Genomic DNA, 15865 nt, shown 5'->3' on the forward strand with positions numbered 1-15865 from the left:
GCATGGCGTCCCTTCCCTGGGAATGTGGCGAGTGAAAGTGTGTGTGGCAGGGTAACCTCGTGTTACCTGTTTTGTATTTTTTTTCTTCTAAATTCCTTACCAATGGACAAATCTAAGGATCCTTTTTAACTCAGAATGACTGGCGTTTTCAGACTCCACCATTTCATAATCCATGAGGCAAACTGCCTTTCAGCTGCTATCCACATCGTAGGCAGGAAATGATGAAACAGGAGGGCATCGGCCTGTCAGACCTGGGCTCTCCCCGGACACCCAAAGGCAGTGCTTGATGCGGCCTCCCCTGTCCATCGCATCCTGTCGGATTGAAAGGCGACAGATGTGGAACGGCCGGAAAAACTGCCGTCCCACTTAACCAGTCTACAGCCCTCCTGTGACGGCACCGCTGATGGGTTTTTGGAAGCTTCGATTCTTTCAGAGTTTTATTTATTTATTTATTTATTTTAGAAAACTAATGAAAATGCATTTTGAATCATGCAATTTGATTACAAAAGCCTTTGAGAAAAATGAGAACAATCACACCTGAAGAATTTGGAATTTGAAAATTCAAGTATATTTTAGAGAATGTACTTTGTACGAGTTCGACTACAGAAGCATTTGTAAACTGCCTTCGGTTTTGTGAATTTTCAAAAATTAATCCTTAGGCTTATTTAGAAGGTCTTTTAAAAGCCAGTCTGTTCCCTGTTCAATTTCCTTTTTTTATTTTTTTGACGTGGGAGGTCCATGAGGCAGGGCAGCTGAAATGCTTTGCTTATTCCCACTGGTCATTTTCCCGGTTAGGACAAGCTCAGAGTAGGGACACAGCTCAGTAAAGTGGCCCCCATTCTACTCAGGAAATAATTGCTGGCTTGAGTTGAAAGTAATAAATTCTGTGTTGCAAAATAGAATCGGATCCACAGGTTGATGGGGTGTTTATTTTTCCCATTGCCTGTGAAAGCTGATGCCGCTGCCCTTCGATGAGCTCCGGGCAGTCCCGGTCACTTCTTGGCAGCCTAAGGCCGGCATGGCTGCTTCCTGCCCCTTTTGTCCCACACCCTGCAGCCCAGCAGGCCACGTCGTGCCCGCCCTCAGCGACCATGCTTCTGTCCACATTGCTTTTGCTTGTTTGTTTTTTCCAAACGTAAAGTCGACTTTTTATTGAAGTATAGTTGGTTTACAATGCTGTGTTAGTTTCTGGTGTACAGCAGAGTGTTTCAGTTTTATACATGTATATACATATACATATATTCTTTTTCAGATTCTTTTCCCATATAGGTTATTACAGAATATGAAGTAGAGTCCCCTGTGCTACACAGTAGGTCCTGTTGATTATCTATTTTATATATAGTAGTGCGTTTCTGTTAATTCCATACTCCTAATTTATCCCTCCCCTCCGTCTTTCCCCTTTGGTGACCATAAGTTTGTTTTCTATGTCTGTGAGTCTGTTTCCGTTTTGTAAATAAGTTCATTTGTATCTTTTTTAGATTCCACATATAAGTGATATCATATGGTATTTGACTTTCTCTATCTGACTTCCTTCACTTAGTGTGATCATCTCTAGGTCCATCCATGTTGCTGCAAATGGCATTATTTCACTCTTTTTTATGGCTGAGTAGTATTCTATTGTATATATGTACCGTATCTTCTTTATCCATTCCTCTGTCGACGGACATGTAGGTTGCTTCCATGTCTTGGCTATTGTAAATAGTGTTGCTATGAACATGGGAGTGCATGTATTTTTTCAAATTACAGTTTTTTCCGAATATATGCCCAGGAATGGGATCACTGGATCCTTTAGTTTTTTTGTGTGTTTTTTTTGTTTGTTTTCTAAATTCATTTATTTATTTTTGGCTGTGTTGGGTCTTCGTTTCTGTGCGAGGGCTTTCTCTAGTTGCAGCGAGCGGGGGCCACTCTTCATCGCGGTGCGCGGGCCTCTCACTATCGCGGCCTCTCTTGTTGCGGAGCACAGGCTCCAGACGTGCGGGCTCAGTAGTTGTGGCTCACGGGCCCAGTTGCTCCGCGGCATGTGGGATCTTCCCAGACCAGGGCTCGAACCCGTGTCCCCGGCATTGGCAGGCAGATTCTCAACCACTGCGCCACCAAGGAAGCCCCTGGATCCTTTAGTTTTTAAGGAACCGCTTTCGCTTGTTTTGATTCATTTGCCCCGTGGCCACAGTGCGTTCCTTGTAGACAGTTGTGGGTGGCATAGCTGTGTGTTAGAGGCTGCGCAGTACTGTGGTTAGAGAACAGACACTGAAGCCAGCCTGCCTTGGGTTCAAATCCCAGCCTCACTAGTCAGAAGCTGAGAACAGAGCCTGACATATAGCAAGCCCTGATGATGATGGGTATTATTAGTAAGGTATAATATGGGGGCACAAAGCACTCACATGAAGAAAGCGGTATGTGAAAGGGGGTAATGAGTGATACAAGAATGCTACTGTATTTTATAAGAAACACAAAAAGATATTCATCAACACCAACACCATCTCCACCGTCACTCGTTGGCAGCCCAGAGTTCAGCACACAAATGCATTTTCTGAACCACCCAAACCTCTTGAGATCAGAAGGGAAAAACACAGCCTTCACTGCCCTGCTCTGTGTTGCCCTAAGGAAGCTGCCCTGGGGTCTCTTCTCCCAGTCACATTTCAGGGCTCCGTTTTCTTTTCAAGCTTCCTTGCTAACACTGTTGGACTTTTCTGTTTAAGGCACTAGACCAAGAGATGGGTCAAAGCCAGGGTTTGGAGTTCAAGGGGCTGGAGGTGAGGTTGGCTTCCTAAGACGAAGAGGGGACCTGTGTCAGGGCTGTTAAGGTGTGGGTCAGGACCAGGACCACTGGGTGCTGCTGTGCAGTTTGCACCCTGAAAAGAAGTGTGCCGTGGAGGGACGGGTAGGCACTGAAATCCAGTGTCCATTATCCCCAGTGGATTAAGTCATTTGTTAAATGCTGCGGTACACAGAGAGCAATTTCAGAATTGCTAAATCACACTACTGCAACAACAAACCCGCTGTCTAGAGTTCAATGTATTTTTCAGTTGTTTCTCTTTTGAGTAACAAAAAACAGTGCTATGTTCAAAGTTATCTGGGCTTGTTCTGTGCCCCGCCCTCTTTTATTGTGGTTATGTTATTCATTTGACGTAAAGTAAGGTTTGCTTATTTGTTTGTATTCCATTTTAGGTTCTTTTTATCTTCATCATTATTCATTTGATTTTGGTTTTTAGTATGTAATGCCTTCACCTAGCTCCAAAGTCAAAACTGTAAAAAGCATAATTTATTCAACTGCTCTTTTATGTATTATTCAGTTATTTTCATATTTTACAATTACAAATAGTACTGCAATAAAGGGCCTTGTGCAAGTATAATTTCATGTTGTTGAGAATATCTTCAGAGTAAATTCCGAGTCATGAATTGGTGGGATTACTGTATCAACAGGTAAATGCATATGTGGATGTAGTAAATATTGCCAAATTCTCTTCCATACGGGTTGCATTCCCATCATCAATGTATGACAGTGTTTGCTTTTGACAGCTGTCAAGCTTTTAAATTTTTTTCCAATCAAATAAGAAAGAAAGGGTATCTCAGTATGGTTTTAATTTGTATTGCTCTTATTATGAGAAGAGTTGAACATATTTTTGAAAGTTTAAAGGACATTTTACATATTTTGTATATTATCTGGTTATGTCTTTGACCATTTTTCTGTCTGGATTCTGCAAGAATTATCAGGAAGAATTCTTTATTTTTTATTGAAGTATAGTTGATATACAATATTATGTAAGTTACAGGTGTACATTATAGTGATTCACAACTTTTAAAGGTTATACTCCATTTATAGTTATTATAAAGTATTAGCTATTGGGAAGAATTTATATCTTTATGATGCTGAGTCTTCTATCCAAGAACAAAGGACATCTTTCCATCTGGCTAAGTATACTTATGGGTCTTTCAGGAGCTTTTAAAAGTATTTTCTTAAAGTTTTTGAACATTCTTATTAAGTTTATTTATAATTACTTTATCTTCTTTGTTACTATTGTAAATAGGGTTTTCCTCCATCATTAAAACCTCTCCTTGATTATTGTTTGTGTATATGAGGGCTGTTGGTTTCTGTATATTAACTTTACATCCTGCTACCTTTTAAATTTTTTTCTTTTTTTTGAGTTAACCTTGTCATGGATTTTCTTGGATTTTCCAGATACACTACCATACATTTGCAAGTAGAGATAGCTTTGCTTCTTTTCCCACTTGTGTGTCTCTGATTGATTTATCTAATTGGATAAACTAATGCTTTCAGTACAATGTGACCTTGTCCCTGTTCTTTTTTTTTTTTTTTTTTTTTTTTTTTTTATTTTTGGCTGTGTTGTGTCTTCGTTTCTGTGCGAGGGCTTTCTCCAGTTACGGCAAGCGGGGGCCACTCTTCATCGCGGTGCGCGGGCCTCTCACTATCGCGGCCTCTCTTGTTGCGGAGCACAGGCTCCAGACGCGCAGGCTCAGTAGTTGTGGCTCACGGGCCTAGTTGCTCCGCGGCATGTGGGATCTTCCCAGACCAGGGCTCAAACCCGTGTCCCCTGCATTGGCAGGCAGATTCTCAACCACTGTGCCACCAGGGAAGCCCCCTTGTCCCTGTTCTTAATGTAAAGACTTTCAGGATTTTCCCATGAAGTGAGAAGCAGGTTTAGGACTAAGGTATTTACATTTTTGTTATGTTAGGGAAATAGCCATCAATTCTTTTTTTAGTGTTTTTATCAATAATGAGTGTTGAATTTGTCAAAAGCCTTTTCAGCATCTATGGAGATATGCAGATCATTTTTCTCTTTAGATCTACTAATATGGTATATTGTATTAATAGACTTGCTAAGAATGAACCAACCTTCCATTTCTGGAATAAATTGCAATAGGTCATCATGTGTTATTTTCTTAATATAATATTGAATTCTCTTCACTAATATTTAGGATTTTTGCATCATCTTAATAAATGATTTCAGTCTGAAATTGTCTTTCTGTTTATGCTAGCGTTCTCTGTTTAGGTATTGTACTGGTTTCCTATTACTCTTATAACTAATTACCCCAGTGCCTTAAAGCAACACAGATTTATTCTCTGACATTTCTAGAAGTCAGAAGTCTGAAACGGGTTTTACTGGGCTAAAATCAAGGTATCAGCTGGTCTACGTTCCTTCTGGGGACTCTAGGGAAGAATCCATTTCCTTGCCTTTTCCAGCTTCTAGAAGCTGCCTGCATTCCTTGTTCATGGCCCTTTCCTCCATCTTCAAAGCTGAAAATGTAGTGTCTTCAAATCTCAATACCTGCCTCTACCCCACCCCCGCCAACATACACGCCCCTTTGCTTCCGAGGTCACATTTTCTCTGACTCTCCTGCCTCCCTTTTTTATAAAAAGGACCTTTGGGATTACATCGGCCCCGCCTGGCTGCTCCAGGATAACCCCCCCCCCCCAAATCTCAAAATCCATAACTTAATTCGCATCTGCAAAGTCCATTTTGCCATGTAAGGCAACATACCCAGTTTCCAGAGATTAGGATGTGGACATCTTTGGGGGGGTGAATCCACTATTCTGCCTACCACAGCTAACAATGTTATACTTGCTTCGTAAAAAGTTTGAAAGTTTTCTTTGATCTTCTATGCTCTGGAACAGGTTGTAGAGCATTGAGATTCTCTTTTCCTTGAAGGTTTAGTAAAATTCTCCTGTGAAACCAGAGACCTGGTGCTTCTTTGTAGCGTAATTCTTACAAGACTGATAGAAAGTTCCTATAGTAGTTCTTATAAACTTATATAAAGGTTATAAACCTTTCTTTTCCTTCTTTGGAAATTGTTCTGTGTAAGCTGTCTATCTCTATTGGGTCAATTTCAATAAAATGTATTTTCCTAGACAATTATGTGTCTCATCTAGGTTTTCCAATCTGTTCACTTTAATGTCTGCAACATAGTTGCTTGTGTTTTAAATTTTGTGTATTTCAATGATTATTTCTCCCTTGCCATTTTCTATTTTGTATATTTGAAATGTCTCCCCTTTTTCTTAATTAGGTAAGCTAATGACTATCTGGTTTGATCCTTTTTTTTAAAGAACCAGGATTTTGATTTATTTATTAGATATGTCATTTTTTTCTGTTCTCTACCTCATTAATTTTGGTTTACTCCTGGATCTGATAAATGTGTTAAATGCTCGCCATCAATCCTTTTGCTGAAGTTTCCCCAGTGATTTCTTGGTTGAATGAAACTCATCCTCTAGGAGACTGCTCAAGGTGAGCTGATGTGTGCAGTATTCTCTGCACCCTTACATGTTTGAAGCTGTTTTTCTGTAGCCTTGATACTTGAAGGAGAGCTTGACTGAATATACGATCCTTGGTTCCTACTTTAATTTCTGATTTAAGGTGACTTTTACATCCTTGGATGCTTGATTGAGAAGATTCAATTTACTTAGCAGTGTTACACTGTGGTTTTCTTCACTTTATGGTTTATTTTGGCAGGGGCATTTTCATAAGATGGTAGACTTTTTATTCTTATTTTCTATTTTCTCTTATAATAATATTGTTTATATTTAGACTGCTTCTATTAATTTCATGGTCTTCAAGTATTTACAAGATGTCTAGTTTAAGAAGATCCTTTTCTGTGTAACCAAGTATACTTTCTTTTTACTTTTTTATTTTCTTATTATTGGGGGATGGGATTGTAAGAGGTTGTGTGTCCTCGAATTTCTTTGTTTCTCTCTTTTTCTTGCAGGACCTGAAATTTCCCCCCTTTGGCTTCCTTTTTCCTTTATCGCCCGTTTCCAAAGGCTGTTTCTCTCTTCCTTTGTATCCTTTTCTCCCTGAAATGATGCCTTTCAAGACTGCCACCTCGATTCATGTGCCCTTCTAGGTCTTTTCCTCATTGTCAGTACCGCGATTTACCAAGACTCTACAGCGTTTTATACTTCAGGTTGACATTCTTTCCAGCAATGGTTTCAAATCCATTTTTGACTTCATTCTCTCTTTCTTCTTTTCTCTTGTATACAGTCTTCCCAGGGCTGATGTCCAAAGTGTGACATACAGCTCTACTGGGATTTGGTATTAACTTTTTTTTCACTTACAGGTGATTTGAAGATTCTAGAATTCTCTATCTTCTGGTTATACTGAGGGTGTAGGTTTTGTATAGTTTTACTCACTCTTCCTGCTAATCTGTATTGCTTTGTGGGTAGTTCATTGCATTCTTGGGCGCACCTAGAGAAAAGCTGTTGTTTTCTGCAGAACTATAGTCATCTTAGTGATGTAGAAAAATCTGAGAGAGAGAAAGCTGGTGTATTCTTTGCATGCTCTGAAAAACCACTCAATGATTGATTTATCTAAAGGATAGAACTTTTAGGGCAAAAAAGCAATCAAAGAAACAGATCCATTTACTTGGAAGAGTTTAATTGCATTCAAATGTGTTTTTATACTGAGTGTCAGGGAATATAAAATAAAAATATCTTACTAAGCGTTGCCTATTACATTAAATTACTTTGAAATTCATCGTTCATCCAGCAGCCCTATAAGTAGTAAAGGTTTTATCACACAACTATTCCCACATGTGGCAGATGAGGGACCAAGACTCAGAGAGACTCACTCACTTGATTTCCTGATTGCACAGGGGACTTGAGTAGAGCCAGGAGTAAAACGTAAGCCCCCTGACCGGTAATACCAGTGTATTTCCAGTACAAACCAAGCCTGGTCATAGAAGTTCTCACTCGTTCGATCTTCTTTCCAAATTTCACTATCATTCAGCCACTTTTGTAACCTTAGGCCCCTCCTCGACAACAAATTACTAGGGAAACATACTTTTTAGTGTTTTATTTCAAATTGACTTGTACCACAAAAACAATGTAAGTTACTTAGCCAATAAGTAGGAAATATTTTCTCCACTAAGGATCCACCTTCATCTCTTTTCACAGAGGACAGTTATGGGACGGATGGGAAGGTTAGTCAGCCCAGTCTCACTGCAGACGTCAACTGGCAAGGCCTGGAGGATTTATACCGTGTGAATGGAAGCATCTACGAGGACAGACCAAACTATAGACTTAGTCTGGTTGACTGGACTAATTACTTGAAGGCTGCAGATAGAGTATTTGCACTGTTGAACAGTCACCATGAGCAAAATAAATCAAATAAGACTAAAAGTGCTCAAAGTGATGGGTTCCTGACTATGTCTGCTGAGCTCTCGGCACCAGCAGAGTCAGATGAAGACCCGAGGCGTAGGGTTTGGGAAGCACCTCCTTTGACCTTGCCGGCTGACCTTCCCACCCTGCATTCCAACCGACCAACATTCAGCCCAGAGAGTAAACTTGAATGGAATAACGACATGCCCGAAGTTAATCGTTTGAATTCTGAACACTGGAGAAATCATAAAACTGAGAAGTGGATGGAGCATGAAGGGATCAATCTTCTTGAAACTGATTTCAGCGGCGATGGCACGACAGCGGAGCTGGTGCAGCCCGGGCCCAGGCACCAGAAGGGACTTCCCCAGGATGGTCCTCCAAGAGAAGATGCTTCTGAAGGTCGGCTGCATCTTACCACACATCCTGATGTTGACTCCATTCATCGGGATCAAAGTGTCCACCAATAGGAGCAGCCGATTTCCTCCTGCAGCCAAGAGAGGATGTCAGACCAGGTGGGGAAGAATCACAAGAAGCGGAACTTAACAGAGCCTGGAAGGCAGTGCCTCCTTTCCACTCTCCTCTGATTAGATGCCATGTTACCTTACCCTAAACACAGTAATTTTTTTTAACTTTTTCTTAGTAAACTAATAAAGGCAATCATGACAACCGACATTCCAGACTGCCCCGGGTACTCCTCCGGGGACACCCGGGCAGCGGAAGTCAGTGCGCATGCGAGCGGTACGCGCCCAGCAACTCTGTTGTAAGTCGCTATTTGTCAAGAGTAGAAAGACAGGTGGATTTGTGGGGTTTTGTTTGTTTGGGGGGTACTAAAACAGTATTATCTTTTGAAAGTTGTAGGGACATGAGTATATAAATGTTAACCAACCAAGATGGCTAGAATTGTGCCTTTCTGAGTTTCTGGAACTTGACGTCCTCGGTGAAATTTCAGTCCATTTTCCACGGCCTGCGAAGTGTGGTTTTGATTCATTTTTAACCACTGGAATTTTTCAAGGCCCTCGTTTTTAGCTCAGTGATTTTGCACTTTGAGATCGGAATGCCATGTCTATTTGGTTAGTCTTATTTTTTTTCCAGACTTGTCAGTCTCACTGCTTGCTCTCAGTGTGACAAAGGAAAATGGACCCCCAAGGGTGACACACAGTATGGATCACATATTGTTCAACACACGCTTTTGCCAGAAAATAATGCATGTGTTTTACCTCGACTTGCTAAAACTGATTAGCAGAATGGCATGGCTAAGGATGTTGGCAGTAAAAATAAATAAACAAAACAAAGATTGCCTGCTTACTCTGTGCCTGGCCTCAAAGTGTTCATCATATGCTTAAAATTGCTAAATTTTTATTATTCTCTTAACAGCATAAAAGGACTGAAGACTGTTTTTTTCATCTTTGTTTTGTTTTCTTGACTTGGCTAATAAGCTTAAGTGTTAAGAAAATATATCTAGTTATGAATTTATATAAGGAATTCTTTTCAGTAAAACAAACTCATGAATGTTTCATAATTTAAATGCACCGTATGTGTTGTGTGATTATTTTTAAGGCCTTCACCAGGTTCTGATTTTTTAAAGGCATACTTCAAAACTGCTTTTGAAATTCTGTGTTCTTGAAAATATTCTTGTCATGTATTAGATGTTTAAATACCAGCAAAAGGATTATTACCTCATTGAAAGTTACCAGTATCCTAGCCAACTTCCCAAGGTTTTTTTTTTAGCTTAACAGTAATTTTTGTTTTATTTTTAGATAATTCAAATGCATAGGTAAATTATGTTTCCTTTACGTGTTTAAGGTGAACTCTTTTAAAGAAAATTTAATATGTTATAGTTGAATCTTTTGATAACTTTAAGTCTTTATCATAGACTCTGTACATATGTTAAAATTAACTAGCTCTTTATCAGATGTGTGTGTCACCGGCTGAATGACAGATGAAACGTATTTATGGTCATGAATGATGTGCTTTGTAAAAAGGTTTCAAGTTATTAGGAAGCATACTGTGCTTTTTAATCTTGTGTGATATTCTGTGATACTTTTATAGAACAATTCTGGCTTCAGGAAAGCCTAGAAGCACTATTTCTTGAAATAAAAGGTGTTTAAACTTCACCTGTTTCAGCGAAATGAACTTAACCAAGTTTTTGTGGTACACTCATTCCTTGCAAGTAAACTGGAGTCCTGATCTCAATGTACCAATGCATGATTAAACATTAGCCTTACTTGTAAAATTGATCCAAAGTCAGTGTGTTATAGAACACTCTCAGATTGATGATTTCCACATGGGTTTGCCTCATTGCTGTCCGGTGGGATGTGGCAGAGGCAACCTGAGGGCCGCTTCCCGGGCAGGCATCTGGGCAGCTGCACAGGGCCAGCGTTGGGTTAATTTCTCTACTGTCGCCATCTTGAAATACTCAATCGTTTTTGAACAAGGGACCACATGTTTCCATTTTTCACTGAACCCGCAAATCATGTAGCCAGTCCTGGGCAGCCAAAATGTAGTTTTTCAAAAGCAAGAGGACAGGACCCCCGACCCCCTCCGAAGGAAGTTTGGGTTCTTTGGGGACCATGAATTTTGGTGGAGACCTCGCCACCTTCCAAAACCTCAAGTGTTCTGATTGACAAATTCCATGCACTTCCTTCTGCTCCAGATCTCCTGAGGAGCTCTGTCCCCTTCAGACAGAGAGGCTGACAATCTGTGAAATGTCCAGAGCTCAGAAGGTTAATAATAAAGGAAAAAAGCAAAGGACTTTGGGATCGCCAGTTCCATCCTTGGATAATTGAGGAAACCATCTGTATTAGTTTGGTAGGGCTGCCGTAACAGAATACCACAGACTGGGTGGCTTAAACAACAGAAATTTATTTTCTCACAGTTCTGGAGGCCGGAAGTCCAAGGCCAAGCTATCAGTAGGTTTGGTTTCTCGAGAGGCCTCTCTCCTTGGCCGGCAGAGGGCCACTTGCTCCTGTGTCCTCACATGGCCTTTTTCTCTGTGCGTACCCATCTCGGGGGTCTCTTCTGATAAAAACACTAGTCATATAGGTCGGATCAGGGCTCTACCCTTAGGACCTCGTTTAACTTTACCTCTTTAAAGGTCCTCTCTCCAGATACAGTCACACAGGGGATTAGGGCTTCAATATATGAATTTCAAGGGGACACAGTTTAGTCCATGACACCACAGTTTCATTGAGAGAAGAATCCCAGATAATAGTGTTGTCCAAAGACACATCACTGTGCCTCCCTCCTTGTTCCTTTCCTATAAAATGTGAATAGGCCAAATGCTGCTATCCTGGAGGGAATTCCATTGTAGTTCAATAACTATTCCTGGAGTAGCTACTCTGTGTAAAGGGCACAAGAGAGACTATTTCAGATCTCGAAGGGCCCTTGGAGATTGGCTGGCCACTGGGTCTCATTTGATCCCTGAGGAATCTGGTGCCCAGAAGGGCTGAGCTGATTCCCATCTGTGCATTCCCCGCGGATTTAGAAGAGAAAGAGATTTAGCAGAGGTGAGGGCCAGTCCTCTCCACTTTCTCCATTCCAAGACCCATGGGCGCACGCGCGCGCACACACACACACACACACACACACACACCCCAAATTAGTGAAAAGAGAGGTCACAGTGAGACCCCATTTGGTAACGAATAGTGGAAAGAACAACGGACATGAAATTAGATAAGACTAACTTCACTGCACACTCTAGTTTTTCCTACCTGTGTGAGCTTGGAAAAGTTACATAACCTCTCAAACACAGCTTCTTTGACTGTAAAATAAGAGGTTTGAATCAAGGATGGCAAATACATAGCATATGTGCTGCTTTTCGCAAAATGTGCCCAGGGAAGACAGTGCTAATTCTTCGGGACAATTCTCCATTAAGCCAGAGTGTTTGTATCCTTAGAACTATCAACACTGCTGAATTGGTGTTGGCACGCAAGACAAAACCTATTTGCCATACACAAATTAGATCATATCTGAGGTTCCTCCCAGCCTTCTTTTTTTAAAAAAATCCTGGAAATTCCCTGGCGGTCCAGTGGTTAGGACTCAATGCTTTCACTGCTGTGGCCCAGATTCAATCCCTGGTTGGGGAACTAAGATACCACCAAAAAAAAAAAAAAAAAAAAATTCTTGTGATGGCAGCATCTGCAGGGAATTTTGGTTAAGAGAGAAGGAATGAATACTTCACACTTTCACACTCCCACCCCAAGCCAGACATACCTACACATGTTGACCTTCTAAAAAAGATTTTTAAATGCTTCTTTTTCAGGATTTGCTTTAGAGCTGATTTGATCTCAGATATAAGAAGGTCCTCAATTCCCCTAAATTAATCCAGTTCTGCTTGAGATTTTCAAAACTTATTTTAATAGAAAAGAAAGATTTTTGATGGATAATTAAAATACCTAAGGAAGTTAATACCTCAGTATGGTCCACCTCCCTGGTTCATTAAGGCCTCATGACTTCCTTTTTTCTCTTTTTTAATCAACTCAAATGAAAAATTTATTTTTTCGTAGAATAAAAAAATTATTGTTTTACGAAAATAAAAGATTATTTTTAAAATTTTTTGTAAATGTTACAAACTTACAAAGTTAACACACAGGGTTGAATTTTCTAATCTTCAACTCCTCTGGTATTTTATCATCTTCACAAAAGTGGCTTTCAGTGTTCCTTTCCCTTATATTAACAACAGTGACCTGTTCTGGCAGGAATTCTCTTTGGGTTTGTGCCCTCCCTTGAAGGGGCAGGGTGGGTAATGTTAGAAAAAAGAGGGAAGAGATATGGGAACATATGTATATGTATAACTGATTCACTTTGTTATAAAGCAGAAACTAACACACCATTGTAAAGCAATTATACTCCAATAAAGATGTTAAAAATAATAATAATAATATTAATAATGCTAACAAAAAAAAAAAGCCTCTTCCCTGCCTCTCCTCCTCTCCCCGTCCCTGCTTCCCTGTTTCCCCTCCCCTCCCTACTTCTTCGCCACTTTTCTTTCTGTTTAACCCCATTCCTCCCTCCCTCACTCCCTCCCTCCTTTGTACCCTAGTGTTTATTAGGCCTCTGTGGCTTCCTATAGAGGCTGCAGCAAAAGCTGTAAGAGCTGCCTAAGCCCCTTTCCCACCTCCTGCCCCTCCGTCTCTAACACATCCATACCCACTGCCATGGCTCAGATCTCAGACTTCTGCTCAGAAATCTCCAGTGATTTTTGTCCCCTCCAGAAGCTTCCTCCTTCCATCCACCCACTTGTTCCCCTCTCCACCAACCTCTCACTACCAGCTTCCCCTGGCGAAGTACCACCTTCCCAGGTCTAAATTTTTCTCTAACTTTTCATCTACCCTCCTGGGCCATAACCCCATTCCCCACCTTAATCTCATCCATCTTTCATTCCCCTACCGTTTCAAATTTTACCTTTTCCTTCCATGTAAACTTTCCTGGACATAATATCTTGTCCATTTTACACTCTCCCCCAGGTAAGAAAACACTGCTGTTGTACCAAGTCTGGGGCCAAGGGAGTGAGAAGAACTGGCCACATTTATAACCTTGCTCCTTTCCCCATTTCTTTTTTTAATAAATTTTTTAAGATAAATTTATTTATTTTATTTATTTATTTTTGGTTGCATTGGGTCTTCGCTGCTGCGCGCGGGCTTTCTCTAGTTGCGGCGAGCGGGGTCTACTCTTTGTTGCGGTGCACGGCCTTCTCATTGTGGTGGCTTCTCTTGTTGCGGAGCACGGGCTCTAGGCGCGCAGGCTTCAGTAGTTGTGGCTCGCGGGCTCTAGAGCGCAGACTCAGTAGCTGTGGCACACGGGCTTAGTTGCTCTGCGGCATGTGGGATCTTCCCGGACCAGGGCTCGAACCCGTGTCCCCTGCATTGGCAGGCGGATTCTTAACCACTGCGCCATCAGGGAAGTCCCTTTAATAAATTTTTATTGGAGTATAGTTGATTTGCAGTGTTGTGTTAGTTTCAGTGGTACAGCACAGTGAATCAGTTACACATATACATGTACCCACTCTGTTTTAGATTCTTTTCCCATATAGGTTCCTTCCCCCATTTCTGACCAAGAAACTTACCTAATGTGCCTACTGTTCATGGTGGTCTAGACAACTCACCTTCCTCTAAGTTGTGTGGTGGACTTTGGGGACGTCCCCAGCCTAATACCTTGGGCTGATAGCGCGCCTGTTGCTGTACGAAGTAAGCAGAGAGAACGACTTTCAAAAATTAGATTGCTCCTGTTGGGACTAGGGTGTCCCTGCTCCCTGGTGTTAGGGAAAGCACTGCAGAAGGTTGGGGGACAAGGAAACGACAAATGTTGAGGTTTTTTTGCGCTCAGCGTCGCTTCACTTTTCTGCTGGCAAAAGGAAGTGGTGAGTGAAGGTATCTACCTTCTGTTCTGAGTTTCTAGCCCCCGCATAGGTGGGCATCCCAGGACTCCAGAATCTGCATCCTCCCTGCCGCAAACCTCTCCCCCCACGTTACCTCACCTCCTAGCCTCAACAGCACAGGTGACCCAGAGCTAGAGTGGACACAACCACTAAAAGGTTTCATCCGAAGAGGAGATGTCATCCACCGTACAGCCCTGATATGTATCCGGTCACTAGGAGCTCCTAAATCAAACCCAGGAACTGAAAGGGCCGAGAGATTACAGCCTGTGTTTTCCATAATGACCATTAGGTGTCACTCTAGTGCAACTAAAGACATCTTTGCTGGGCGCCAGGCCCTGGGCCCTTGGCAAAGCTGCCATTTACATTGATTTCTAAAGTAGCAGCACTATCATTTCGACAAGAAAACATCTAGAACTTGATCCATGGCAAGTTTTCGCTCTTTCTTCAGTGCCTAGGATCTTAGCCATTCCAGCGGGCCAAAGAACAGTTTAGCTTTCCACTGATTTATATTGGTATTATGAGTTGGAATTGCATCAAACTTTGACGTTTAAATTCAAGAGTGAGCACCGAATATTTATCTCCTTGCTTTCCAATGACTCCGTGCAATTAAATATGTTTTTTGGCTCCCCTACACTGAAGCAACAGAAACCATCTCTGCCTAGCTGACAACTTTAAAAAGAAGAAAGGAACTGGATGCTTTTTAACAGCTCTTAAAACGCTGAGGTTTTACCAAGTCTGGGGCTAAAGCAAGGAAGATGAGTGGCCACATTCATAACCTTTCTGCTCTCTTCATTTCTTAAAGAGAAACCGTTTTCTCATGCGTCTATTTCAAATGGCACAAAATCCAGAATGGCTCTGCCTCTCCCTTGAAAGTGTGCGATATTGAAGAGATTCAAGAGAATCCTTTTGCTTAAATTGCACACATAATTGAAGAGAAGACGGTAGACTTGGGCAGGGATTACTATCTGCTTTTTACATAAATGGCTCCCTTGTTAAATGCACGAAGCCATGGAGGAAAAGAAAGCTTTACCCAGAAGTCAGCACAGAAGCACCCACTCCCTCCAATTATGCATGTATCTTGGGCCACTGTGACCTTTTCGTTTAGGTGTGCAAGGGAGTGATGGAGTGAGAAATGGAAATCAATTGCCCTGCTTTCCGCCGATAGGGTGCTCGAAGCTGGCTTCTAAATATAACCGCTTTGCACTTCAGTCCGTGAGTCATGCTGTTATTTCCATGGCTCCTTCAGCTCCTTCCGCCTCTCACTCAAAAGTTTTAGATGCCAGTGTACTTAGAAAACTCTGCTGGCCGTCAGACAAGACCTCAAAATCCAGTGCTTTTTCTCCATGGTTGGGGTCTGACCACAAGTTCCTCCTCCAGTC

At 41.5% G+C, this 15865-nt stretch overlaps 1 protein-coding gene across 2 annotated transcripts in view; it reads left to right on the top strand.

The window, feature by feature from the left end:
• Positions 1-9402, top strand: part of SULF1 (sulfatase 1) — a 160926-nt gene extending 151524 nt beyond the window's left edge. Inside the window, exon 21 of one of the 2 annotated variants that reach the window (XM_068525459.1) lies at positions 7907-9402. In XM_068525459.1, coding sequence (XP_068381560.1) covers positions 7907-8577 — 671 coding nt within the window. In that variant the 3' untranslated portion in view covers positions 8578-9402. The remainder of the gene's footprint in view (positions 1-7906) is intronic. The other variant, XM_068525458.1, reaches the window with a different exon arrangement.
• The last annotated feature ends 6463 nt before the right edge of the window (positions 9403-15865 follow it).

Source organism: Eschrichtius robustus, chromosome 17 (genome assembly GCF_028021215.1).
Source record: "Eschrichtius robustus isolate mEscRob2 chromosome 17, mEscRob2.pri, whole genome shotgun sequence".
Lineage (NCBI taxonomy): Eukaryota > Metazoa > Chordata > Mammalia > Artiodactyla > Eschrichtiidae > Eschrichtius > Eschrichtius robustus.